This window comes from Salmo salar, chromosome 04, assembly GCF_965601325.2.
Source record: "Salmo salar chromosome 04, fSalSal1, whole genome shotgun sequence".
In the NCBI taxonomy this organism is placed as follows: Eukaryota; Metazoa; Chordata; class Actinopteri; order Salmoniformes; family Salmonidae; genus Salmo; species Salmo salar.
In genome coordinates this window covers 43,668,718-43,695,988 of record NC_138294.1, presented here as the reverse complement: position 1 = coordinate 43,695,988, position 27,271 = coordinate 43,668,718, and the positions used below count along the sequence as shown (strand labels likewise).

The 27,271-nt window shown below is 41.7% G+C and overlaps 1 protein-coding gene across 1 annotated transcript; it reads right to left on the bottom strand.

Annotated features, from left to right (window-relative positions):
- Window positions 1-642: 642 nt before the first annotated feature.
- On the bottom strand, window positions 643-25,312 carry LOC106602940 (mitogen-activated protein kinase kinase kinase kinase 2). Its single transcript, XM_014195965.3, has 32 exons — window positions 25,036-25,312; window positions 16,699-16,756; window positions 16,507-16,597; window positions 16,361-16,425; window positions 16,148-16,203; window positions 15,931-15,978; window positions 15,678-15,720; window positions 14,902-14,974; window positions 14,681-14,812; window positions 14,420-14,482; window positions 13,689-13,770; window positions 11,885-11,995; window positions 11,681-11,759; window positions 9,752-9,810; window positions 9,588-9,634; window positions 9,456-9,494; window positions 9,171-9,204; window positions 8,844-9,075; window positions 8,576-8,715; window positions 8,437-8,478; window positions 8,266-8,350; window positions 8,093-8,172; window positions 7,928-7,988; window positions 7,705-7,828; window positions 7,499-7,557; window positions 7,303-7,406; window positions 7,022-7,196; window positions 2,936-3,004; window positions 2,693-2,779; window positions 2,541-2,611; window positions 2,378-2,433; window positions 643-2,280 (listed from the first exon to the last, which is right to left on the bottom strand). The coding sequence occupies exons 1-32, from the start codon at window positions 25,126-25,128 to the stop codon at window positions 2,193-2,195; spliced, it is 2,646 nt and encodes an 881-aa protein (XP_014051440.2). The 5' UTR covers window positions 25,129-25,312; the 3' UTR covers window positions 643-2,192.
- Between the last annotated feature and the right edge of the window lie 1,959 nt (window positions 25,313-27,271).

The following is a 27,271-nucleotide window of genomic DNA, read 5'->3' as shown; positions in this document are numbered from 1 at the left end:
CCACATAGAACTTATTGTCAGTTAGCCTACACACACAGAGCTGCATGATGCCATTGTTTTCCACCTCAATCCATGGAAACTGGGTCCTGCACTTTACTTGTCTTCAGTACTGACACAGCAGCCCTATGGGAAAGTATTGTTCAGGATGGTATTGGGTTACTGCAGACTTAGACAGTCTTGGGCTACAGTTCAAAGTTTTTACCCAGTTACAACCAGTCTGAAGAATTCACACAAGTGTTGTGTCTGGACTATCACGGACCAGTACGGAGAAAAAAAAAATGTATGAAATGTATGCATTCACTACTATAAGTCGCTCTGGATAAGAGCGTCTGCTAAATGACTAAAATGTAATTAAATGTGAAGACTATCTTATCAAATCAATTCTCTTTAGTTTAATCGCGTAATTAAATTACACAATCAAGTAACTTCAATTACCTAGGAAGTCAGGGCACCACGGGAATATGTTGTTTATAGAGTTTTAATTCCCGAATATAAAAAAACTCTTCAGATATTGTCTTAACTTAGAGTACAGTCTTGTATTAATGAATTTTATTACCTCATCAGTTCTCATTACTGAACATCGCAAACCCTTGGATATCTGCACGAACCCTAGCCTCCATAATGAATCAGCGATATACAAAATTGGCTTAATTATTTATTTACTAACTACACAAATCACAGAAATACATAAACAATATAGTTATTGGTTACTAACACAACGCATTGAAAAGTCCCTAGTGGGCTAAACCATTCTGTGAGGCTTGGTAGACAATGGAAAGGGGTGGGGACAGAAAGCGCGGGAAAGACAAAATGGATTTACTACCCAGTTGATAATTCTATTAATTGAAATGCTAATCCTACGCCCATGAATGGCCGCTCATTGGAAAATAATTGCAATGTATATATTTACGCCCGTATGTCGTTGTCGCCTTCTGTTGGAATCGCCGGTCCATCTGCTGGAGAGTCAGTTCATCAGAGAGTCTCTGGTTAACGTCCACAGAAGTCACAATGTCTTCCGCGGTTGTAGCCTTCTCAGCGGCTCTGGATAGTGTCTTTTGTAATGGATACGTCAGGCGTACAGATGGCCGTTGCATAGAATAGATGCTTCCGCGGTTGTCGTTATTCTCGTACTAGATTTACGTAATTTACAGCTGTAGACTAGTAATTCTACGTCTAGGATTTGCTCTTATTCTGTAGTGATTGATAGTCTCAGAGATTAACAATTTCCAGCCGTGTAGCCAACACTACACGCTGTCTGGTGTCCTGAGCCTATAGAGTTGTAGTTATTAACCATTTCAACATGTAGCGTCAGCTCCATGTTTTCTAGTCTAATGTAAATTTAGTCAGGAGTGGGTTTTATACACGTCTGAGAAAAGGGCGGTCCGTGACGCCGACGTAATGTCTACGCTCATTTGGGCGTGGCCACTGATTTGGTTAACTTTATATGAAAACCTTCTAAATGAGAAAATATGGGTTAACATCACATCTTTTCACAAATAGTTTCATGTTTAATCACAAACATTTCACAATATTTATATGTAAACTCCATAATTAAGAAGTGTACACAACCAAAGACACAGTAGAGGGTTTCCTGTTCTTCAGGAGATCACCAAATGAAACACACTCGTCATGACTGTCCCTTAAGTGTCCACGGACCACTCCCACATTCTCAAAAATAGAAATATTGTTTAATTATTCAAACTTTTGATGTCCAAGGGTCTCTGTGTTCCACAGTTTACATTCCAAAATCGAACACTACAGAGCATAGAGGCAGCGTATTTTATGACCGTTATAAAAACAGCCGACTTCCCGCTCTCCCCCTCTACGAGAGGGGGCACGCTGTAGAGCAGACCCACTGTAACCTGATCCTTCAGATCGTCACAGGAGAGTTATGACAAGTGTGGTTTTAAATCTGACTGCAATGCCAAGATCTTTATGTAGACCAGGCCACTGGTATTGTTTTGAACCACTGATTGTCACAGGTCCATTTGGCGGTTGGATGCGAAGAAGCCGTGAGGAAAGCCCACTCCAATCAAAGCTCAGACAGTCCCAGCTGTGTCTCTTTGGCCAACCAATCGCCATTGTAGGCATCCTTGCTCCATCCTTATTGACTTTGTGCTTGTCCTTTTAGGAGTAGTAGGAGACTGCTGTGTACTTCCTCGAGACAGAATGTCCTCCATTCTCGGATTTCCTCAGTAGCTACTCTCATGCCCCGTCAGGATGTACAAGTTGCTTAAGGCAGATGGATTGTCCGTGAGAGTACTCTGCAAGATAATGTCCCTGAAGAATAAAAGCATATGTTAATGCAAATTTTTTATTTTGCTTCAGTCATTTGACAAATGTTTTGCTATCAAACTCCCATAGTTAAGAGACATGCCTTGAGGTTCCCAAGACTTTGAATATTCGACTTTCATCCGTGATCTCTTGTGTAACCTATGAAAAATGTAAAACGTCTCAATGTTATTTTACTGTCAATAGGTGAGTTGACAATACAGTCTGACAATACAGAAAAGCTGGACTGGTGTTTTGTTCTGCATTACCTCATCACTATTCAAGCTTCTACCTTTAAGCCCATGCTTCCAGAAGGCCAGAACACTATCCTGCAAACATACTGCAAAGAACAATTTAGTCGCCTCCAATCCAAAGACACAAAGCTAAATGATTATAATGCAGCACTCATCCATTCCCTTACCAAGAGTCTCAATGGAAAAGTCAAAGGTCAACTTTGAGGTCCTCCCTTTGCTTGGATTTCCATTCAGATTCACAATTTTCACAGTGTCTGCAAAGGTCAAATGGGAAAATAGTCACAATTCAATCTTGCTTTTTTTTCTCTTCTTCATTCAAGGGTTCTTACCACTCTAAATAGAACACTAGCACATAGAATGTTCCTGATGAAATTATACTGAAAGCAGAGCATTGAAAGAAAGGAACTCACTCTCCAGAGTGATCAGTACTGTGTCTCTGTCCAGCTGAGTTACCTGCATCACCTTCAGAGATTGACTACCTGTGAAAACGTTACATAAACAATAACATCACAGCTTGCACACTGCTCGTCTGTTTGTCTAGATCAGTGGTCATCAACCTGTCGATCGCGATTCCTAGTCGATCACCAAACATTTTTGTAGAAAAGCCAACGATAAAGGCTTTTGCTGTTGTTGGGTGCACTTGGTTCAGAAGCCCTGTGCACCGGGTAAGCAAAATGGTCCCATTTTGAGCCATCTACAACATCTGAGCGTTCAAGACAACTGGGATCAGACTGGGACATAATTTCTTTTTAACCAGTCATCCAACTCAGAATTCCAATTCTGAACTGAAGATCACCGACGTCACGATTTGACCTCTTTTTTTTCACTCCAGAGTTCCCAATTGTCTTGAAAGCACCATGACCATGAGATGCAGGTACCATCAGTCCAGTAAAATAAAAATAAAAAGTTAATTTGCGAATTATTTCAATTTATGCTCAGCTGTGCCTCGCAAGTGCTACATCAACTGATCTATTTTGTTATCAAAGCTCAAGTTTTTTTTAAATACAATATTGTCTGAGAAGAATATTGGCAGGCCAGGTATATAGCCAATAAGCTGTGATAATGTATTAGGCCTACTACACAAAACTCATTCCTTCCAGTGGAGTTATCCTTTTTAGATAAAACTATACTAATTATATTCACATCACCAAATAATTGATTAAAACATTGTTTTATAATGAAGGTCTACAGTAGCCTCAGCAGAAGTCTGTAGGGTAGCACCATGGTGTAGCCGGAGGACTGCTAGCTTCTGTCCTCCTCTGGGTACATTGACATCAATACAAAACCTAGGAGGCTCATGGTTCTCACCCCCTTCTATAGACTTACACAGTTATTATGACAACTTCCGGAGGACGTCCCCCAACCCATCAGAGCTCTTGCAGCATGAACTGACATGTTGTCCACCTAATCAAAATATTAGATAATTAATCTAGTACTGAATGCAGAAGCTACAGCTAGCTAGCACTGCATACAACGTGGTGAGTAGTTGACTCAAAGAGAGAAATACAATAGTTGAACAGTTTTGAAAAAAGTTATTTCTTCCAAAATTAAGGCGAAGCGAGAGAGAGAGCTAGCTATAGTCGGTTGTATTTTTTTAAAACTTGCACTTTGCTAGAGAATACAGCTAACTAGTTTAGTCTACTCAAACACCCAGCTCAAACGGATAGGGATGCTATGTTAGCTAGAAGTCCACAAGCGAAGAAAAAAGGTAAGAGGAGGAGAAGGCATAGATATTAGCGAGAAGGAATTACATATACAACGAGCAAAGTGATCACGCTGTTTTCATGAGGCTGCTATGAAAGTGAACTGTGTTTGCGTGTGATCAGGAGTGGATTCTGTCCTTGAGCTGTTTGTCTATTAATGTTCTATATTATGTAATGTTTCATGTTGTGTGGACCCCAGGAAGAGTAGCTGCTGCTTCAAGATTGTTTTGGTCATGCGGACTAGGATATGTTCCGTGTAGCCTCTGAGAATAACATCGCCGAATACGGTGACTGAGTTCATCACGAAGTGTATAGGAGATGTTGTACCCACTGTGACTATTAAAACCATGGCAAGGTGACTGGGAATATAGCCTAATATAAAACAGTGTAGTTTTCCCTCCGTAAGGCAATCAAACAGGTAAAACGTCAGTATAGAGACAGTGGAGTCGCAATTCAACGGCTCAGACACGAGACGTATGGGGCAGGGTCTACAGACAATCACGGACTACAAAGGGAAAACCACACAGACGGCGTCCCTAGCCGCGTCCTCAGACCAGCTGGCTGGTGTGTTTACGGACATATTCAATCTCTCCCTAACCCAGTCTGCTGTCCCCACTTGCTTCAAGATGTCCACCATTGATTGTGTACCCAAGAAAGCAAAGGTAACTGAACTAAATGACTAACGCCCTGTAACACTCACCTTCTGTCATCATGAAGTGCTTTGACAGGCTAGTTAAGGATCATATCACCTCTACCTTACCTGACACCCTAGACCAACTTCAATTTGCTTACCGCTCCAATAGATCCACAGACGAAGCCATCGCACTGTACACTGCCCTATCCCATCTGGACAAGAGGAATACCTATGTAAGAATGCTGTTCATTGACTATAGCTTAGCATTCAACACCATAGTACCCTTCAAGCTCATCATTAAGCTCGGGGCCCTGGGTGTGAACTCCACTCTGTGCAACTGGGTCCGGGAATTCCTGACAGGCCGCCCCCAGGTGGTGAAGGTAGGAAACACCTCCACTTCGCTGATCCACAACACTGGGGCCCCACAAGGGTGCGTGCTCAGCCCCCGCCTGTACTCCCTGTTCACCCATGACTGCGTGGCCATGCACGCCTCCAACTCAATCATCAACTTTGCAGACGACAACAGTAGTAGGCCTGATTACCAATAATGACGAGACAGCCTACAGGGAGGAGGTGAGGGCCCTGGGAGTCTGGTGCCAGAAAAATAACCTCTCACTCAATGTCGACAAAACAAAGGAGCTGATTGTGGACTTCAGGAAACAGCAGAGGGAGCACGCCCCTATCCACATTGACGGGACCGCAGTGGAGCAGGTGGAAAGCTTCAAGTTCCTCAGCGTACACATCATTGACAATCTGAAATGGTCCACACAGACAGTGTGGCGAAGAAGGCGCAACAGTGCCTCTTCAACCTCAGGAGAAATTTGGCTTGGCACCTAAAACCCTCACAAACTTCTACAGATGTACAATTAAGAGCATCCTGTTGGGCTGTATCACCGCCTGGTACGGCAACTGCGCCGCAGGGCTCTCCAGAGGGTGGTGCAGTCTGCCCAACGCATTACCGGGGGCACACTGCCTGCCCTCCAGGACACCTACAGCACCAGATGTCACAGGAAGGTCAAAAAGATAATCAAGGACAACAACCACCAGGGCCACTGCCTGTTCACCCCATTATCATCCAGAAGGTGAGGTCAGTACAGGTGCAGCAAAGCTGGGACCAAGATACTGAAAAACAGATTATCTCAAGGCCATCAGACTGCTAAATAGCCATCACTAGGCGACTTCCACCCGGTTACGTAACCCTGCACCTTTGAGGCTTCTGCCCTATATACATAGACATGAAATCACTGGCCACTTTAATATTGGAACACTAGGTCACTTTAATGATGCTTACATATTTTTGCTTTACTCATACTGTATTCTATTCTACTGTATTTTAGTCTATGCCACTCCCACATTGCTCATCCTAATATTTATATACACACACACACACACACACACTCCTTAATTCCATTCTTTTACTTTTAGGTTTTTGTGCATTGTTAGAGACATTGTTGCACTGATGGAGCTAGAAACACAAGCATTTTGGTACACCCGCAATAACATCTGCATGTGACGAATAAAATGTGATTTGATTTCACAACAGCTTATAGGGATTCTAATAAAATACCAATACTATCCATTCCGCCGATTGTTGAAAGAGCGTTTCTTAAAATGGAAGCAAACGGAATGGTGATAAATATCTGAATTTGTCCAATAGAAATTCACATTTGCAACTGTTGCACTAATGATTACCTCCTAGATCAGCTACATGCAGGCAAGAGTGTGCAAGGCGGTATTGAATGTGTCACTGTCTGTCACCTTGATTACTCAAAATTCGCTACGTTGTAAACTTTCGTTCGTAGGCTAGGTTGTAGCAACCTCATGATGGGTACAGGGAAAATTAGACTATCATGTAATAGCCCAAACCTATCGATGTTACATTGAGCTGGGTGGATGGAATATGAATGACAGTCATCCAATATGCTGATAAAAAAAATAATTATCCCCCTCATCTTAAAACGGCACCAACAACCACTGATTCCTACATCATTTTCTTTTTTTTTTTACATTAACCTAATAAAAACATTTAAGTCATGTTTAATAAACTAATTCTGAGCGGTAGATCTCTGCTTGCTTTTGACTGTGAAAGTGATCTTGACTCAGAAAAGGTTGGTGACTACTGGTCTAGATTAAACTAGATAGAATATCGATGGAGGTACCTGTCTGGGCTCTGGGTGTGTCATTCAGGTGGATGATGTCAAAGTGGACCTGCTCACAGGTCTTGACAGGGGTCTGTAACCCGCTCACACCCACACACACCTGTGGCAACTCCTCTTTCTCCAGGACAAGCAGTTCAAAGATGGGGAGGTTTTCTGGGAGACTCACAGCGATATGCTGAGAGGGAGAGGAGAAAGCGGAACGAAAGAATGCTTTGTGATGCTTTTCTATTTAAAAAAAACACAATGCTAACATTGTATAGAGATGCATTGGGAATACACACCTTGAGTTGCATGAACTTCTGAAGGGGCTCGTACCACAGCAGTAGGACAAGGCCAGTTGGTACAGCAGCACACAAAAATGTGCTGTCAGTGTACGGGTTACGCACTGAGAAGAATAGATAAGGCAGAAGATAGAGATGTCATCTCAGTCATAAAGACAGTACACTCCATTTTTGACTAAAATAACATGTTCCTTACCAACGCTGCAGCGTCGACAGCCTTTGGTGTCTGGTATCTTTCCAGACACAGAAAACTTTCTACAAAGAGAACACATTAACATTACCTTTTTTATGTACAATTTCCAGGATGATTTCCCTTCCTCTTATGCTAATATCAGTGAAAAGCAACAATTCTTGGGTATTTTCACTACGGCCTCTCTCTGCCCAGGGGTGGGGTGTCCCTACCTTGAGTTGATCCTCTCTGTGAGGCGGTGGGTGTTGATGGACAGGTGGCCCTGCCTCTTCGGCAGGTGTCTGCGCTGATCAAACAGGGTGGTCAGCCTCTGGGAGCACAGCTGCGATGATTTCCCTGTGGAGCACAAAGACAGTAAACGCACGTCTAGATAGAACACACTGTATTAGGGTGTGTTGTCATTGCTGCTGGCGTGAGGGACACTGAGGGCCCTACCTGAGATAGACATTAGCACATTGTTCATGACATACAACCAGCTGCACCTCTGGGGTAATAACTGAAAAACACAGAAAAGCTTTTTAAAAAACAGACTGGTAGAAAAACTTTATTTTTTTACATTTGTTTTACATTTTTGTACAATTGGTGTTAACGTGATGGTACCTTCTCCATTGTGTCCTCATGGAGCTCGTTGAGGTTCAGGGTGTAGATGCCCTCCTCTGTCCCCAGGATGAGGTGTTGATCTGAGGGAGGATAGTCAGATATTCTCCCCAAGCTATGACTGGTTTGACAGAAGCTCTATTGACTGATTGTTATCCTTTATAGCCAGCGCTTACCTTTAGTCTTTGGCAGGACCCATGTGACAGCACAGTGGATATTTAATGGACAGCCATTAAACACCTTGGAAAAACAGGCCCCCATCTAGAAGAGATTGTGTGGTTCAATATGTATCATTTCAATGCGTTATTTTCTTATTGGTAGCTATATCTCCAGACAACTTCACTTACATGGACTTTGGGTGTGGGTGGAAGTCCATGGCAATCACCTCTCTGAAGAAAAACAAATTCCACAGAATTATCAGTCATCATTTTTGCACAAGCGATGTATTTAAGAGGTGTGTCAGTAACTTGTCTGATGGTGACTCACCGAATCCTCAGTTTTCCTCCTGAGGGTGCTCCATTCTGGAGACAGTGGGGGCTGCTGGGCCTTGGCGGCCGTCTTTCCCGGCCTCTGTCCAGACCCATCAGTGCAGTATAGTGTCTCAGGATGATGGATTTGAGCCTTTTCTAAATTGGTCATGCAGATTGACATAATTAGTAGTTGATGTCATTACCTTTACACAATGACTTCATAGATTGTTTTAGTTAGTGTTTCTGTGTGTACAGGATGTGTTGCGTGTGAGTGGATGCTTCACCTTCAGAGGGAGAGGAGCAGTTGAAGAGAGAAGGGTCAGCCAGGGTGGGGTCTGTGAATGGAGGTGTGACAGTGGGAGGGGTGGAGTCACAATTGCCAGTGCATTCTATGGGGCTAGTAGTGTCAGTGGACAGGGGGATGGTATGCCTTGGGGCAGGACTGAGGACCCCACTCCTCTTCACTGTGCCACATTTATCCATATCATCATCATCATCATCATCTTCAGGAGAGTGCTGCAACAGATGAACACAGACGCTGGTGCGGTTCCAAAGAAACAGTGGGGAGTGCCTGAGAGGATAAGATAATAGAGTCTGTAGTTCCCTCTCACCTCAGCAGAGGGCGCTGTCTTGACGGTTAACCTCCTGCAATGGATATCAAACAGACCATGTTATAGGAATTAAACATGTGTAGTGATTTGGATGTGTAGTATTGTTTTGAATTCCAGATGTGCAGAATTGTTTTGAATTCCTTTGCATTCAGCTTACTTGGTATGTTTGTTTGTTTGTTTGTGTGTAATGGGAATTATATTTTGTTCCCTTTTGCCTTTGGTGTGTTATTGGTAATGCAGGTAAGTGCTATAAAGAGATGTATATAGATGGTTTTATAGCCTCACCTTTCAAGCAATGCTTCCTCAACACACTCCAGTAGACTCCTGCACCTCAAATGTAGACGAAGTTATTACTGACTTCATTTGTAATTTATTACGGCCGATTTGTCATAGGAAGTAAAATAAACGATAGCTTACGAGGAGTTCTTTTCATCTCCTGTAACGCTCCATTCGTCATATGATCCCTGTTGGGGAAAATATATTTATGTACTGACAATTTGACAAATCAATGTATTGTTTTTCTATGTTGAACATGACGTTCATATAAAACAGAGGTTAGACACAGATGATAGGCTACTCACCAGGTCAGAAGAGGGGTCAGTCTCCTTCCTCATGGGAGGGCCAAATTTTAGCAGATCAACTGGGGGGGAAAAAAAAGAGTCACAATCCCCACATATACAGTACCAGTCAAAAATGTGGACACATCTACTCATTCAAGGGTTTCTCTTTATTTAAAAAAAACTATTTTCAACATTGTAGAATAATAGTGAAGACATCAACACTATGAAATAACACATATGGAACCATGTAGAAACCAAAAAAAAGCATTCAATAAATTCAAAATATATTTTATAGTTTGAGATTCTTCAAAGTAGCCACCCTTTTGCCTTGATGACAGCTTTGCACGCTCTTGGCATTCTCTCAACCAGCTCCATGAGGTAGTCACCTGGAATGCATTTCAATTAACAGGTGTGCCTTGTTACAAGTTAATATGTGGAATTTCTTTCCTTCTTAATGCGTTTAGCCAATCAGTTGTGTTGTGTCAAGGTAGGGGTGGTATACAGAAGATAGACCTATTTGGTAAGAACCAAGTCCACATTATGGCAAGAACAGCTCAAATAACCGGAGAGAAACGACAGTCCATCATTACTTGACGACATGAAGGTTAGTCAATGTGGAACATTTCAAGAACTTTGAAAGCTTCTTCAAGTGCAGTTGTAAAAACCATCAAGCGCTATGATGAAACTGGCTCTCATGAGGACCACCACAGGAAAGGAAGACCCAGAGTTACCTCTGCTGCAGAGGATAAGTTCACTTCAGTTACCAGCCTCAGATTGAAGTATTTATTTGGGCTGCAGAGGTCAAGCAGACAAACACATCTCAACATCAACTGTTCAGAGGAGACTGCATGAATCAGGCTTTCATGGTGAAACTTCTGCAAAGAAACCACTACTAAAGGTCACCAATAAGAGACTTGCTTGGGCCAAGAAACATGAGCAATGGGCATTAGGCCGGTGGAAATCTGTCCTTTGGTCTGAGGAGTCCAAATTTGAGATTTTTGGTTCCAACCACAGTATCTTTGTGTGACGCAGAGTAGGTGAACGGATGATCTCTGCATGTGTGGTTCCCACCGTGAAGCATGGAGGAGGTGGTGTGATGGTACTTATTTAGAATTCAAGGAACACACACAACCAGCATGGCTACCACAGCATTCTGCAGCGATACATCATTGTTTCTCAACAGGACAATGACCCAACACACCTCCAGGCTGTGAAAGGGCTATTTGACCAAGAAGGAGAGTGATGGAGTGCTGCATCAGATGACCTGGCCTCCACAATCACCCGACCTCAACCCAATTGAGATGGTTTGGGATGAGTCGGCTGCAGAGTGAAGGAAAAGCAGCCAACAAGTACTCAGCATATGTGGGAATTCCTTCAAGACTGTTGGAAAAGCGTTCCAAGTGAAGCTGGTTGAGAGAATACCGAGAGGGTGCAAAGAGGTCATCAAGGCAAAGGGTGGATACTTTGAATAATCTAAAATATATTTTGATTTGTTTAACACTTTTTTGGTTACTACATGATTCCGTATGTGTTATTTCATAGTGTTGAAATCTTCACTATTTTTTTACAATGTTGAAAATAGTAAAAATAAAGAAAAACCCTTGAATGAGTTGGTGTCCAAACTTTTTACTGGTACTGTACATATAATACAGAATAACACCTTTAAAATATTGAATACTGTACTAGAAAATCCTCCTCAATATCATCATCATTTTTTGTTATGAAAATTATATGAGATACCAGTAAACAAAAACACACTTGTTCTAAAACTACTCTCATTTTATTTGAGTGGATGCTCAGTCTCGGTGCCAGTGACAATCCCCTTGTGTCCTCCCGACCTTGGCTGCTTGCCCCTGCATGCGGTAATGCTACGTCGGCCATAACAATGACTCATCAGTAATTCCAGAGTCTTTGAGAAGCTGTGGATGCTAGGATCTGAGAGTTACTCACACTGCTCCTCAGACTGAGTCCTCTGGACCGACAGGGGTTTCCCTAAGGACTGGATCTTATCAGGGAATGCACTGCATGTCTGCAAACCCACACATACACAGTAGTATACAGGTCATTAGTGACGTATTTATCTTAGTAGTACTAATCCACATAGTACAGTGTTGTGCCCAAGCATACATCTTAGGACAGGAGAGGAGAGCTCACCTCAAGATCACTCTCATCCATTGTGTGTGAAGTTTGCAGAACAGGGTTATTGGCCATGTCCAGCAGTTCAATGGCCAGGGTCCTGGTCAGCCGCTGACTCACAAAGGGGTGCTGAGAAGAAAACGGGTCATGTGGGGAGTGTCGGTCACCTAAAGGACTATGTTTAGAAACTACGTATAGTTTCTGCACTAGGGACATACAGTGCCTTTGGAAAGTAATCAGACACCTTTACTTTCTCCACATTTTGTTACAGCCTTATTCTAAAATGCATTTTAATTCAGCTCTCTACACACAATACCCCATAATGACAAAGCAAAATGTTTTGCAAATGTACTAAAAATGCAACATTTACGTCAGTATTCAGACCCTTTGCTATGAGACTTTAAATTGAGCTCAGAAGCATCCTGTTTCCATTGATCATCCTTGAGATATTTCTACAACTTGATTGGAGTCCACCTGTCGTAAATTCAATTGACTGGACATGATTTGGAAAGGCACACACGTCTATATAAAAGGTTCCATAGTTGACAGTTCATGTCAGAGCAAAAACCAAGCCATGAGGTTGAAGGAATTGTCCGTAGAGCTCCAAGACAGGATTGTGTCGAGGCACAGACATGGGGAAGGGTACCAAAAAATGTCTATAGCATTGAAGGTCCCCAAGAACACAGTGGCCTCCATCATTCTTAAATGGAAACAGTTTGGAACCACCTAGACTCTTCCTAGAGCTGGCCGCCCAGCCAAACAGAACAATCGGGGGAGAAGGGTCTTGGTCAGGGAGGTGACCAAGAACCCGATGGTCACTCTGACAGAGCTCCTCTGTGGAGATGGTTGTCCTTATGGAAGTTTCTTCCATCTCTGCAGCACTCCACCAGTCAGGCCTTTATGGTAGTGACCAGACGGAAGCCACTCCTCAGTCAAAAGGCACATGACAGCCCACTTGGAGTTTGCCAAAAGGCACCTAAAGACTCTCAGACCATGAGAAACAAGATTCTCTGGTCTGAAGAAACCAAGATTGAACTCTTTGGCCTGAATGGCAAGCATGGTGGTGGCAGCATCATGAGGGAATATTTTTCAGTGGCAGGGACTGGGAGACTAGTCAGGATCGAGGCAAAGATTAACGGAGCAAAGTACAGAGAGATCCTTGATGAAAACCTGCTCCAGAGCACTCAGGACCTCAGACTGGCGCGAAGGTTCACTTTGAACAGGACAACGACCCTAAGCATACAGCCAAGACAACGCAGAAGTGGCTTCAGGACAAGTCTCTGAATTTCCTTGAGTGGCCCAGCCAGAGCCGGACTTGAACCCGATCTAACATCTCTGGAGAGACCTGAAAATAGCTGTGCAGCGACGCTCCCTATCCAACCTGACAGAGATTGAGAGGATCTGCAGAGAAGAATGGAAGAAACTCCCCAAATACAGGTGTGCCAAGCTTGTAGCGTCATACCCAAAAAGACTTGAGGCTGTAATCGCTGCCAAAGGTGCTTCAACAAAGTACTGACTAAAAGGTCTAAATACTTACGTAAATGTGACATTTCTGTTTTTTTTTTTTTTCATAAATTAGCAAAAATGTTTAAAAAAATATATATATGTTTTTGCTTCGTCATTATGGGGTATTTTGTGTAGATTGATGAGGGGGAAAAAAACTATTTAATCAATTTTAGAATAAGGCTGTAACCTAACAAAAATGTGGAAAAAGTCAAGGAGTCTGAATACTTTCCAAAGGCACTGTAAAGTCGACAGGTTTTTATTAACTTTGATGCCATCTTCTTGTTCTCCTCAAAAGGATGGAACTCTGAGGTAGTACCTGTAACAACTTCTCTGCAGTGGGCCTTTTGCGAGGGTTCTTGGTGAGGGATACTTTCACAAAGCTGTGAAAGTCAACGGACCTAAAACAGGAGAGAGACCACTGGTTATTACCACAGGGGCTAATGGGCTCCTAGACACACAGTGACATTTATATTATTCATTTGTATTTATTATCATTTTATTGGCCCTTCCCTTCAGAGGACAACATGTGCTTTGTTTTAGTATTTTGTTACATATACATTATTCCTACATTTGACATACCCTTATACACAGAATTACATGTCAGAAATACATTTTGATATACACATTAAATGGTACTCAGACATATCCAGTATACATGATATGGTGTTTTCGGATCTTGAGCATTTAAAACGCACCCCTCAGCAACTCGTTTTTTTTAGTATCAATCAGTATATTTGAGTTTAACTATAATATTTGTTGTTCTGGCTTTCAGGAGGATGATATTTAAATTGTAACCAGCTTTGTATGGCGTGTTTGAAAAACAAAAGGCGATACTTTGAACAAGGTTTCATTTTCAATTAACCGACAAGGAGAACTTGTAATCTGGATAAAGGCAAAAAGGCAATTTCTGAACAAAGGATGAGCCAGATAATCTACTGGAGAAGCAGTTTGGGTTTAACGCGTTATCATTTTAGCCTCTCATACTCGTTCATATTCATTACTAGTTATGTATCTTATATTACTTTTTAATTGTAAACTAACTTCTACCATTTGGACTTGTCCTTCAGTTTGGGAGGCTGGAAGCTGCCCTTTGACATCACCATCAAGGCCCTGGGGGGGAAAAATAAATAAATAAAACAAAATCTCATAACAATAATTTGTTGTGCAACATGCTGCAGTGATCATTATCCAAATCTGATCTGTTAATATGAGTGGATACAAGAACTAGATTTAACTTACAACATTGTTATGACAGAATCTGTATAATTATAATTATGAGAGGTGACATCCCAGCAAATGTGCCCTCACCTCATTGGGTGCAGGTCAAACATTGGAGGCTGAAGCTCTGCCAGCTCAATAGCGGTGATGCCCACTGCCCAGATGTCACATAGCTGGTTGTACCCGCCTTTCTTCTCCACTGCTGCCACCTCGGGTGCCATCCTAGAAGAGCAACGCTGCCCGTGGATAACTGTGGTAAACCATGATAATGGACCTTGTTTTGGTGCCATGGATGGACTTAGATCACTCACCAGTAAGGCGTGCCTATGAAGGACTTCCTCTTGGCAACTGAGGCATTGATCTCAGCTGCAACGCCAAAATCCGCTGGAGGGAAACGATGGTGTGAGAGGTGGAGACAAATATTTGAGTAAATCAAAAAATATATATAAAATCAGGTACTTGGTGTGTCCAAAGGCAGTGGTGTAAAGTAAAAATACTTTAAAGTACTAGTTAAGTAGTTCTTTGGGGTATCTGTACTTTACTATTTTTGACAATTTTTACTTTACTACATTCCTGAAGAAAATAATGTACTTTTTATGCCATATATTTTCCCTGACACCCAAAAGTACTCGTTACATTTTGAATGCTTAGCAGGACAGGAAGATGGTCCAATTCATACACTTATCAAGAGAACATCCCTGGTCATCCCTATTGCCTCTGATCTGACAGACTCACTAAACACAAATGCTGCATTTGTAAATTATGTCTGAGTGTAAGAGTGTGCCTGCCCCTGGCTATCCGTAAATACATTTTAAAAATTACAAGAAAATGGTGCCGCCTTGTTTGCTTAATATTAGGAGTTTTAGCAATTAGATTTACTTTTGATACTTAAGTATATTTAAAACCAAATACTTGTACTCAAGTTGTATTTTTCTGGATGATTTTTACTTGAGTCATTTTCTATTAAGGTATCTTTACTTTTACTCAAATATGACACATGAGTACTTTTTCCACAACTGTCCACAGGAGAGGCAGAGAGGATATGTGAAAGTGAGTGACAGTCTGAGGATGGAGGACAGTCACTGACCCAGTTTGACATCTCCTTGCGATGTTAGAAGAACATTGGCTCCCTGTGAAGGACCCACATTGACACAATGAGTGCACCATCTCACACTCTCCCATGAGGACAGTCTCAAGCTCCAAATACACAGAGACACATACATTTGCAAAACTACGTTTCTCTAAGTAGTTCCAAAGCGCCAGACCAAATGATTCAATTCAGATGAGTGGTAGAGCGAATTGTTTACATGTTTTATATCCAACAGGATTCTATACATTACCTTTATGTCTCTATGCATTTTCCCAGTCTCATGTAAGTGACGCAGTCCCTGCAAACACAGAAAATCCAACGACAGTGGCATCTCAGGGCAACAGTCAAACATGACGTTTACGAATTTACAATGTAAATAAATGTTACATCCAAACGGAAAGTTTCACAATAGAAAACTGTTAAACGCTTTATCCAATGAATAACGCTGCATATAATTTCATTCTTACCTGTAGTGTTTCCCTGCACACATATGCAATCTGCCTCTCATTCAGGGGGCCAGTAGCTATGGAAACGTAACAATTAAGTGTGTCATTCAAAAAAAAGAGAATATGAGGGACACAGTAACTGGTTGAATCTTTACTTGAAACACTGGATGATGCCATTCATATACATTATCTATCAGGGTGGGTGTTAGGGGGATGATGTTCCCCCAACTGTACCATGATAAATGTCCTGCAGGGAACCTCCTCCACAGTACTCCATGCAGATCCACAGCTTGTTATTTCTACCAAAAGGAAGAGGCGCACCGTTAAAGGAATAGCTCTGAGTTTCATATCACGTTTTAACGTTTGATCGCAGAACAAACCTGAAGTAGCTGCCGAAATAGGCCACGATGTTCTTGTGAGTGCATTCTTTAATCATGGTGATCTCCTGTTGGATAGATGAGATATCGTCACCTGAAAAGAGAGAGGGGCAAACTGATTTATATTCAGGAATACTGTGACAATGTGATGAAGATAAAAAAAAACACAACCGTACTTTGGGATAAATAGCCTACCAGGATCTAGTTTTACAACTTTGATTGCAGATACCACAGACGTCTTGATGTCTCGGGCCTATAGAGAAGAGAGAGTACAAGAAAGTTGAATGTTTTCCTGATCATTTGACATTGCGATTTCATTTTTTTTGCTGTGAATGTTATGGGTACTGGCATGACCGTTCAAGTCATGAGGGCCACGGACTCAGTTATACAATGGGAAAACGAATAATAGCCGACCACACATCAAGTTGAAAGTACTTCTAGATAGATTTAAACCAGGGTTTTAGTCACTTTGAACCAAACGGAAACAAACTGAACAAAACTGCGAGGGAACTAGCTGAATTTGTCAGATAGAAACTCTAATTTTCGTTGCGTTACGCAACTTTGTGGGATAATGATTACACCTCAGCCGATTAAGTATCCTATTTGAGGGCCTTGTGCTCACACTTTGTTTTCCACTGATAAAACATGGGTGATAAGGGGAAGTACACCCTTACTGCATGTCTACAGATCATACAGACCCAGTGATTATGTTACCAAGCAAAGCAGTGAAAGGACATGTGGGAACTGAGGCCCTTGTCAGCTACCCTTGAAAAAAACCCCAAAAAAACCACATCTGATATGGAGCGGTGCTCACTTCCTGTTTTTTACTACAGAAACAAAGACTTCCTGTGATGAAAGTCACGTAAAAGTAATGTATATTATGCAGCAGAACTTTTACATCCTCGACTAAATGAAACTATTATTGCTAATCTCAGCTCAAGATCACTCTCAAGACATGACTAAGGCAACTAATCCATCTATTATTTTATGATGATTTTTATATATTTTTTTTACAGAAATCTTTCCCATACTTTACAAGGGTTTCTTGGGTATGCCACAGTGAAAATGATAGACTATATTTGCTGGCCATGACAAATATCAGAGTTTAGGTCAGGGTTCTGGCCTGGGTGTGTACAGTAAGTTTCTCACGGTTTTGACATAACTTCCTTTCTCAACAAATTTTTGGTTTCCTGTTACCAACTGCTACTACCAAGGCGCCATCTCACATAGCCACAAACTCAATGCAGTATAGAACAGAAAAAAACTCATTAACTTTATTTGGTGTGCTGGAGCTTTAAAAATAATGTAAAAAAATAAAAAAAATAAACACACACGATCATATACAGTGCATTTGGAAAATATTCAGACCCCTTGACTTTTTCAGACCCCCCCCCCCCCCTTACACACAATACCCCATAATAAAAGAAAAACTGATTTATGGAATATATATATATATATATATAATATATATATATATATATATATATATATATATATATATATACATACATACATACATACACACACAGTTCAAAAGTTTGGGGTTACTTAGAAATGCCCTTGTTTTTGAAAGAAAAGCTATTTTTTTTGTCCATTAAAATAACATCAAATTAATCATAAATACAGTGTAGACATTGCTAATGTTGTAAATGAGTATTGTAGCTGGAAATTGCAGATTTTTTATGGAATATCTATAGTCTACAGAGGCCCATTATTAGCAACAATCAATCCTGTGTTCCAATGGCACGTTGTGTTAGCTAATCCAAGTTTATCATTTTAAAAAGGCTAATTGATCATTAGAAAACCCTTATGCAATTATGTTAGCACAGCTGAAAACTGTTGTCTGACTGAAGCAGCAATAAGTTTTTTTTAAATTTATTTATTTATTTATTTTTTTAAACTGTCCCTCTAGAGTATCTGGTGAATCAGTATTTGTGGGTTTGATTACAGGTTCAAAATGGCCCGCCATACACCAGTCTCAACGTCAACAGTGAAGAGGCGATTTAAAAGATTAAGATGGGCAAAAGAACAGACACTGGACAGAGGAATTCTTCCTAGAAGGCAAGCATTCTGGAGTCGCCTTTTCACTGTTGACGTTGAGACTGGTCTTTTGCAGGTACTATTTAATGAAGCTGCCAGTTGAGGACCAGTGAGGAGTCTGTTTCTCAAACTAGACACTCTAATGTACTTGTCCTCTTGCTCAGTTGTGCACCGGGGCCTCCCACTCCTCTTTCTATTCTGGCTGTTCTGTGAAGGGAGTAGTACACAGCGTTGTACAAGATCTTCAGTTTCTTGCCAATTTCTTGCATGGAATAGCCTTCATTTCTCAGAACAAGAATAGACTGACGAGTTTCAGAAGAAGGTTCTTTGTTTCTGGCCATTTTGAGCCTGTAATCAAACCCACAAATGCTGATGCCCCAGATACTCAACTAGTCTAAAGAAGGCCAGTTTTATTGCATCTTTAATCAGAACAACAGTTTTCATAATTGCAAAAGGGTTCTCTAATGATCAATTAGCCTTTTAAAATAAACTTGGATTAGCTAACACAACGTGCCATTGGAACAAAGGAATGACGGTTGCTGATAATGGGCCTCCGTATGCCTATGTAGATATTCCATAAAAAAAGTTGCTGTTTCCAGCTACAATAGTTATTTACAACATTAACAATGTCTACACTGTACTTCTGATCCAGTTGATGTTATTTTAAAATGGACAAAAAAAATCATTTTCAAGTGACCCCAAACTTTTGAACGGTAGTGTGTGCATGCATGTACACACACCTACTCATTCAAGGGTTTCTCTTAATTTTTTACATTGTAGAATAATATTGAAGACATCACAACTATGAAATAACACATATGGAACCATGTAGTAACCAAAAATATATATTTTAGATTCTTTAAAAGTAGCCACCCTTTGCCTTGATGACAGCTTTAAACACTCTTGGCATTCTTTCAACCAGCTTCATGAGGTAGTCACCTGGAATGTATTTCAATTAACAGGTGTGCCTTGTTAAAAGGTAATTTGAGCCAATCAGTTGTGTTGTGACAAGGTAGTGGTGGTATACAGATGGTCTTTTACCAAATAGGGCTAAGGCCATATTATGGCAAGAACAGCACAAATAAGCAAAGAGAAACAACAGTCCATCATTATTTGAAGGTCAGTCAATCTGGAACATTTCTAAAACGTTGAAATGTTCTTCCTGTGGCAGTCATGAGGACCGCCACAGGAAAGGAAGAACCAGAATTACCTCTGCTGCAGAGGATAAGTTCATTCGAGTTAACTGCACATAAGATAACAGCCCAAATAAATGATTCACGGAGTTCAAGTAACAGACACATCAACTGTTCAGAGGAGACTGCGTGAATCAGGCCTTCATGGTCGATTGCTGCAAAGAAACCACTACTAAAGGACACCAATAAGAAGAAGAGACTTGCTTGGGCCAAGCAACACAAGCAATGGACATTAGACAAGTGGAAATCTGTCCTTTGGTCTGATGAGTCCAAATTTGCGATTTTTGGTTCCAACCGCCGTGTCTTTGTGAGACGCAGAGTAGTTGAATGGATGATCTCCACATGTGTGGTTCCCACCGTGAAGCATAGAGGAGAAGGTGTTATAGTGTGGGGGTGCTTTGCTGGTGACACTGTTGGTGAATTATTTAGAATTCAAGGCACACTTAACCAGCATGGCTTCCACAGCATTCTGCAGCGATACGCCACGCCATCCCATCTGGTTTGCACTTAATGGGACTATCCATTTGTTTTTCAACAGGACAAAACACACCTCCAGGCTGTGTAAGGGCTATTTGACCAAGAAGGAGAATGATGGAGTGCTGCATCAGATGACCTGGCCTCCACAATCACCCAACCTCAACCCAATTGAGATGGTTTAGGATTCATTGGACCGCAGAGTGAAGGAAAAGCAGCCAACAAGTGCTCAGCATATGTGGAAACTCCTTTAAGACTGTTGGAAATGCATTCCAGGTGAAGCCGGTTGAGACAATGCCAAGAGTGTGCAAAGCTGTCATCGAGGCAAAAGGTGGCTACTTTGAATAATTGCTTGATTAGTTTAACAGTTTGTGGTTACTACATGATTCCGTATGTGTTATTTCATAGTTCTGATGTCTTCACTATTATTCTACAATGTAGAAAACAGTAAAAATAAAGAAAAACCCTTGAAGGAGTAGGTGTGTCCAAACTTTTGGCAGGTACTGTATACAGTTGAAGTCGGACGTTTACATACACTTAGGTTGGAGTCATTAAAACTCATTTTTCAACCACTCCACAAATTTCTTGTTAACAAACTATAGTTTTGGCAAGTCAGTTAAGACATCTACTTTGTGCATGACACACACACTTGAAGTCGGTAGTTTACATACAACTTAGCCAAATACATAAAAAAAAATAACACCACCCTACTTATATCTGTTTAGTCCTACCTCAGGCCAACATCCTGAAAAGATGAGACACCACCATTTAACACACCCTGTAACTCTGACATCAAGTCTCGCACACCCAAACACCTCTCTGCAGCTGCCACCACAACATCAATTGTCTGCGTCTTACGTTCCATCCCTTCAGTACAGTTGATAAACCATTACTATAAATGCCAAAAATCCAATCTTACTGAAACATATCACTTGTTTATTTATCCCTCTGTACTGGTACAGATCTACTACTCACACCACTCCTCTTAGGATCCCTCCCCACTGACCCATCTTCCTCTACTTTCTTCACTGCCTCAGCATACGACAACTTCTGCACTACTCTAACCCTGGGAACCTGAACCTGCCTCTCTCTCACACGGGACATTTCTGATCCCCAGCCCCATGGGCACCCCTACAATTAACACCACTACTTTCCCCAATGCTACACATTCCTTTGTTTCATGCCCTTCTGCACACCTAGGAACCTTCCCCCTACACACTGCTGCCACATGCCCATAAGCTTGACACCTGTAACAACGTAATATGTATTCGGCATAAAAGCTCATACAGGAAACTTATATATAACCTCACTTTGTCGGGCAAAGACAACACCAAAACTCAAAAGAACAGACAACTTCTGTTTCAACACTCAAGCCACCCTGTCTGCGTCGCAACAAACATCACAAACACCGGCAATCTTCCCCTTCAGCTGGTTAACTTTTACATTTATGGCTACCCCAGTAATCACTCCTTTCAGTGGCACCCTTTTCTTCCAGTGGGTCAGAAGTTCACATACACTCAAATAGTATTTAGTAGCATTGCCTTTAAATTGTTTAACATGGGTCAAACGTTTTGGGGAGCCTTTCACAAGCTTCCCACAATAAGTCGGGTGAATTTCGGCCCATTCCTCATGACAGAGCTGGTGTAACTGAGTCAGGTTTGTAGGCCTCCTTGCTCGCACACGCCTTTTCAGTTCTGCCCACACATTTTCTATAGGATTGAGGTCAGGGCTTTGTGAAGGCCACTCCAATACCTTGACTTTGTTGTCCTTAAGCCATTTTGCCACAACTTTGGAAGTATGCTTGGGGTCATTGTCCATTCGGAAGACCTATTTGCGACCAAGCTGTAACTTCCTGACTGATGTCTTGAGATGTTGCTTCAAAATATCCACATCATTTTCCGTCCTCATGATGCCATCTATTTTGTGAAGTGCACCAGTCCCTCCTGCAGCAAAGCAACCCCACAACATGATGCTGCCACACCCGTGCTTCACGATTGGGATGGTGTTCGACTTGCAAGCATCCCCCTTTTTCCTCCAAACATAACGATGGTCATTTTGGCCCAACAGTTCTATTTTTGTTTGTCAGACCAGAGGACATTTCTCCAAAAAGTACGATCTTTGTCCCCACGTGCAGTTGCAAACCGTAGTCTGGATTTTTATGGCGGTTTTGGAGCAGTGGCTTCTTCCTTGCTGAGCGGCCTTTCAGGTTATGTTGATTTAGGACTTGTTTTATTGTGGATATAAATACTTTTGTACCTGTTTCCTCCAGCATCTTCACAAGGTCCTTTGCTGTTGTTCTGGGATTGATTTGCACCTTTCGCACCAAAGTACGTTCATCTCTAGGAGACAGAACGCGTCTCCTTCCTGAGTGGTATGATGGCTGCGTGGTCCCATGGTGTTTATACTTGCGTACTATTGTTTGTACAGATGAACGTGGTACCTTCAAGCATTTGGAAATTACTCCCAAGGATGAACCAGACTTGTGGAGGTCTAAAAAAAAAATTTCTGAGGTCTTGGCTGATTTGTTTACATTTTCCCATGATGTCAAGCAAAGAGGCACTGAGTTTGAAGGTAGGCCTTGAAATACATCCACAGGTACACATCCAATTGACTCAAATGATGTCAATTAGCCTATCAGAATCTTATAAGCCATGACATCATTTTCTGGAATTTTCCAAGCTGTTTAAAGGCACAGTCAACTTAGTGTATGTAAACTTCTGACCCACTGGGAATGTGATGAAAGAAAGAAAAGTTGAAATAAGTAATTCTCTCTACTATTATTCTCACATTTCACATTCTTAAAACAAAAGTGGTGATCCTAACTGACCTCAGACAAGGACATTTTACTAGGATTAAATGTCAGGAATTGTGAAAAACAGTTTAAATGTATTTTGCTATGGTGTATGTAAACTTCTGACTTCAACTGTATATGAAATATCACATTACATAAGGATGCAGACCCTTTACTTAGTACTCTGTTGAAGCACCTTTGGCAGCGATTACAGCCTCAAATCTTCTTTGGTATGACGCTACAAGCTTGGCACACCTGTATTTGGGAAGTTTCTCTCATTCTTCTCTGCAGATCCTCTCAATCTCTGTCAGGTTGGATGGGGAGCGTCCCTGCACAGCTATTTTCAGGTCTCTCCAGAGATGTTAGATCAGGTTCAAGTCCGGGCGCTGGCTGGGCCCCTCAAGGACATTCAGAGACTTGTCCCGAAGTCACTCCTGCGTTGTCTTGGCTGTGTGCTAGGGTCGTTGTCCTGTTGGAAGGTAAACCGTCACCCCAGTCTGAGGTCCTGAGCGCACTGGAGCAGGTTTTCATCAAGGATCTCTCTATACTTTGCTCCGTTCATCTTTCCCTCGATCCCAGTCCCTGCTGCTGAAAAACATCCCCACAGCATGATGCTGCCACCACCATGCTTCATCGTTGGGATGGTGCCAGGTTTCTTCCAGACATGATGCCTGACATTCAGGCCAAACAGTTCAATCTTGGTTTCATCAGACCTGAGAATCTTGTTTCTCATGGTCAGAGTCCTTTAGGTGCCTTTGGCAAACTCCAAGCAGGCTGTCATGTGCCTTTTACTGAGGAGTGGCTTCCATCTGGCCACTCTACCATAAAGGCCTGATTGGTGGAGTACTGCAGAGATGGTTGTCCTTCTGGAAGGTTTTCCCATCTCCACAGAGGAACTCTGGAACTCTGTCAGAGTGACCATCGGGTTCTTGGTCACATCCCTGACCAAGGCCCTTCTCTACCTGATTGCTCAGTTTGCCAGCTCTAGAAAGAGTGATTCCAAACTTCTTCCACTTAAGAATGGAGGCCACTGTGTTCTTGGGGACTTTCAACGCTACCGACTTTTTTGTACCCTTCCCCAGATCTGTGCCGCGACACAATCCTGTCTCGGTGGTCTACGGACAATTCCTTCGACATCATGGCTTGGTTTTTGCTCGGACATCCTCTGTCAACTGTGGGACCTTATATAGACATGTGTGTGCCTTTCCAAATCATGTCCAATCAATTGAATTTACCACAAGTGGACTCCAAGTTGTAGAAATATCTCAAGGATTATCAATGGAAATAGGATGCACCTGAGATCAATTTCGAGTCTCATAGCAAAGGGTTTGAATACTTATGTAAAGGTATTAGTTAAAATTTCTAAAAGCCTATTTTGCTTTGTCATTATGGGGCTGTGTGTGTAGATTGAGGATTTTTTAAATACATACATTTTAGAATAAGGCTGTAAACGTTACAACATGTGAAAAACGTGAATGGGTCAGAATTAATACTTTCTGAATGCACTGTATACTTAAAGTAAAAGCTTAATCAGCATTTCCCTGAGCCTTGTTAGTCTCGTAAACCCGATCCTAGGCAAAAATCCAGTGGGAGGCAACAAGTCTGCCTAGCCCTAGGGAGACTAGAGCCATTCTGATGTTTAGCTCTGTGTTCATGACAACCCAACATCCATTACAGTTATGGAGAGAGACCATGTAGCATGCCTCCATGCACACATTGATGATACTAAGGATGGCGAAATATCACTTTTCTGGCAACATTATATCAGAAAAAAAAGAAAGGGTTTTAATCACAAAACAATTTCTAGCATTTTTTTTAAGAAAACCATCACATTCTGTTTAACGTTGACGCAGTCAACATACAACTAATGCTATAAATTACCATCTATTCAAACAGGTATGTGTCTGCTCAGGTAATACAGTCATATGCAAAACAATCACAATTCAGGGGGATTGATGCATATCCAGAAGCCTACGAAGGAGACCTAAGTTTCACTAAAGTAAGAAAGAATAGAGCGTGGCGAATTTAAAATACCTTAAATACATCTCCGTATGTACCACTCCCGATTCGGTGAATCAACTCGTAGTCCTCCAACGGGTTCGAGTAGGAGACACCAATTGCCTCCATCTCAGCAACGTCTGCCTCGACTCGCGCTGTCTTTCGACTAATGTTGATTCCTGTCCAAATGTCTGCACTTCCTCAGCAACAAACCATCAGAGGCAAAAACCGAAATACAAATGGCAGCTATTGCCTACAGCCTTGTTATGCTCAGTGAACGGCAGCCTAGCAGTGCCATGGCATTTATGTAAATAATAAGGTATTGTTGTTGCTCCTGAATGAAGAAAATAATCCGCATTTGGTGTTTTTCACTGAAACAAAGCCCTGTCAAAAAAATGTCATTGTCCACCAGTTCGGTTATTGTTGTGTTTAAAGTTTTTTTTCTTTCAATTTCATAAAAACATATCGCACGCACGGACACTTGCACGCACATGCCCAACGGGGTAGTAAACCCTCGCACGCACATGCCCAACGGGGTAGTAAACCCTCGCACGCACATGCCCAACGGGGTAGTAAACCCTGGGGAGAGTTTACACTTGGGAGAACCCTTGTGGTGATTGATACGTTAATTGATTGATTTGTTGATTGACTGGGTGATTATTAAGGTTATTAAATAGATGTAGCAAAACTACGTGCATGGAAAATATATATTATGATTTATGAAAGAGAATCCACGGTGTACATGTGGTATAAGGCAACGATAATGGCTTCATTTGGAAACTATGACCATATGGCTGGCAGGCAGCCTGGCGGTTAAACAGTTGGGCCAGTAACTGAATGGTTGCTGGTTCAAATCCCCGCGCCGACAGGGTGAAAAAATCGGTCGATGTGCCATCTGTCGATGTTAACCTTCATTGCTCTGGATAAGAGCGTCTGCTTAATGACAAAAATGTAAATTGAGAGACGTCAGCTTTATAGCAGTGATGAAGATACGCCCCTCGTTGTGCTCTGAAATACATCATCGTTCTCCGAGCAGCAGGATATTAATGGCAGCAAGATCTTGGATTTCATTTTTCAAAATCAGAGTCGGTTGGCAAAGAAATGCTAAACTGGGAATATCGGGGGAAATGCACTCTAGGGCAATACAACTTTTTCACAGCATTACAACCACCTTTGATAGTTTGATGTATTTGTTTGTAATATTGTATTATTTATACCATTTATTTTGAAAGTTTACATAAATGCTCGTACGTTGAAAGTCATGGTGTAGGCTATATTCAAAGAAACACACTTTTAATAAAATACAACTACATGTTATTGGTTGACTCAATCTGCAAAATGTTAAATGGTCCCTTGTGCTGGGCAACTGGTTTAATACAGAGTGCTGGTGACTCCTTAATCCACCCACTCATTCACTGCAATGCAATACACTGTACAGTCGTGGCCAAAAGTTTTGAGAATGACACAAATATCAATTTTCACAAAGTTTGCTGTTTCAGTGTCTTTAGATATTTTTGTCAGATGTTACTATGGAATACTGAAGTATAATTACAAGCATTTCATAAGTGTCAAAGGCTTTTATTGACAATTACATGAAGTTGATGCAAAGAGTCAATATTTGCAGTGTTGACCCTTCTTTTTCAAGACCTCTGCAATCCACCCTGGCATGGTATCAATTAAGTTCTGGACCACATCCTGACTGATCGCAGCCCATTCTTGCATAATCAATGCTTGGAGTTTGTCAGAATTTCTGGGTTTTTGTTTGGCCACCCGCCTCTTGAGGATTGACCACAAGTTCTCAATGGGATTAAGGTCTGGGGAGTTTCCTGGCCATGGACCCAAAATATTGATGTTTTGTTCCCCGAGCCACTTAGTTATCACTTTTGCCTTATGGCAAGGTGCTCCATCATGCTGGAAAAGGCATTGTTCGTCACCAAACTGTTCCTGGATGGTTGGGAGAAGTTTCTCTCGGCGGATGTGTTGGTACCATTCTTTAGTCATGGCTGTGTTCTTAGGCAAAATTGTGAGTGAGCCCACTCCCTTGGCTAATAAGCAACCCCACACATGAATGGTCTCAGGATGCTGTACTGTTGGCATGACACAGGACTGATGGTAGCGCTCACCTTGTCTTCTCCGGACAAGCTTTTTTCCGGATGCCCCAAACAATCGGAAAGGGGATTCATCAGAGAAAATTACTTTACCCCAGTCCTCAGCAGTCCAATCTCTGTATCTTTTGCAGAATATCAGTCTGTCCCTGATGTTTTTCCTGGAG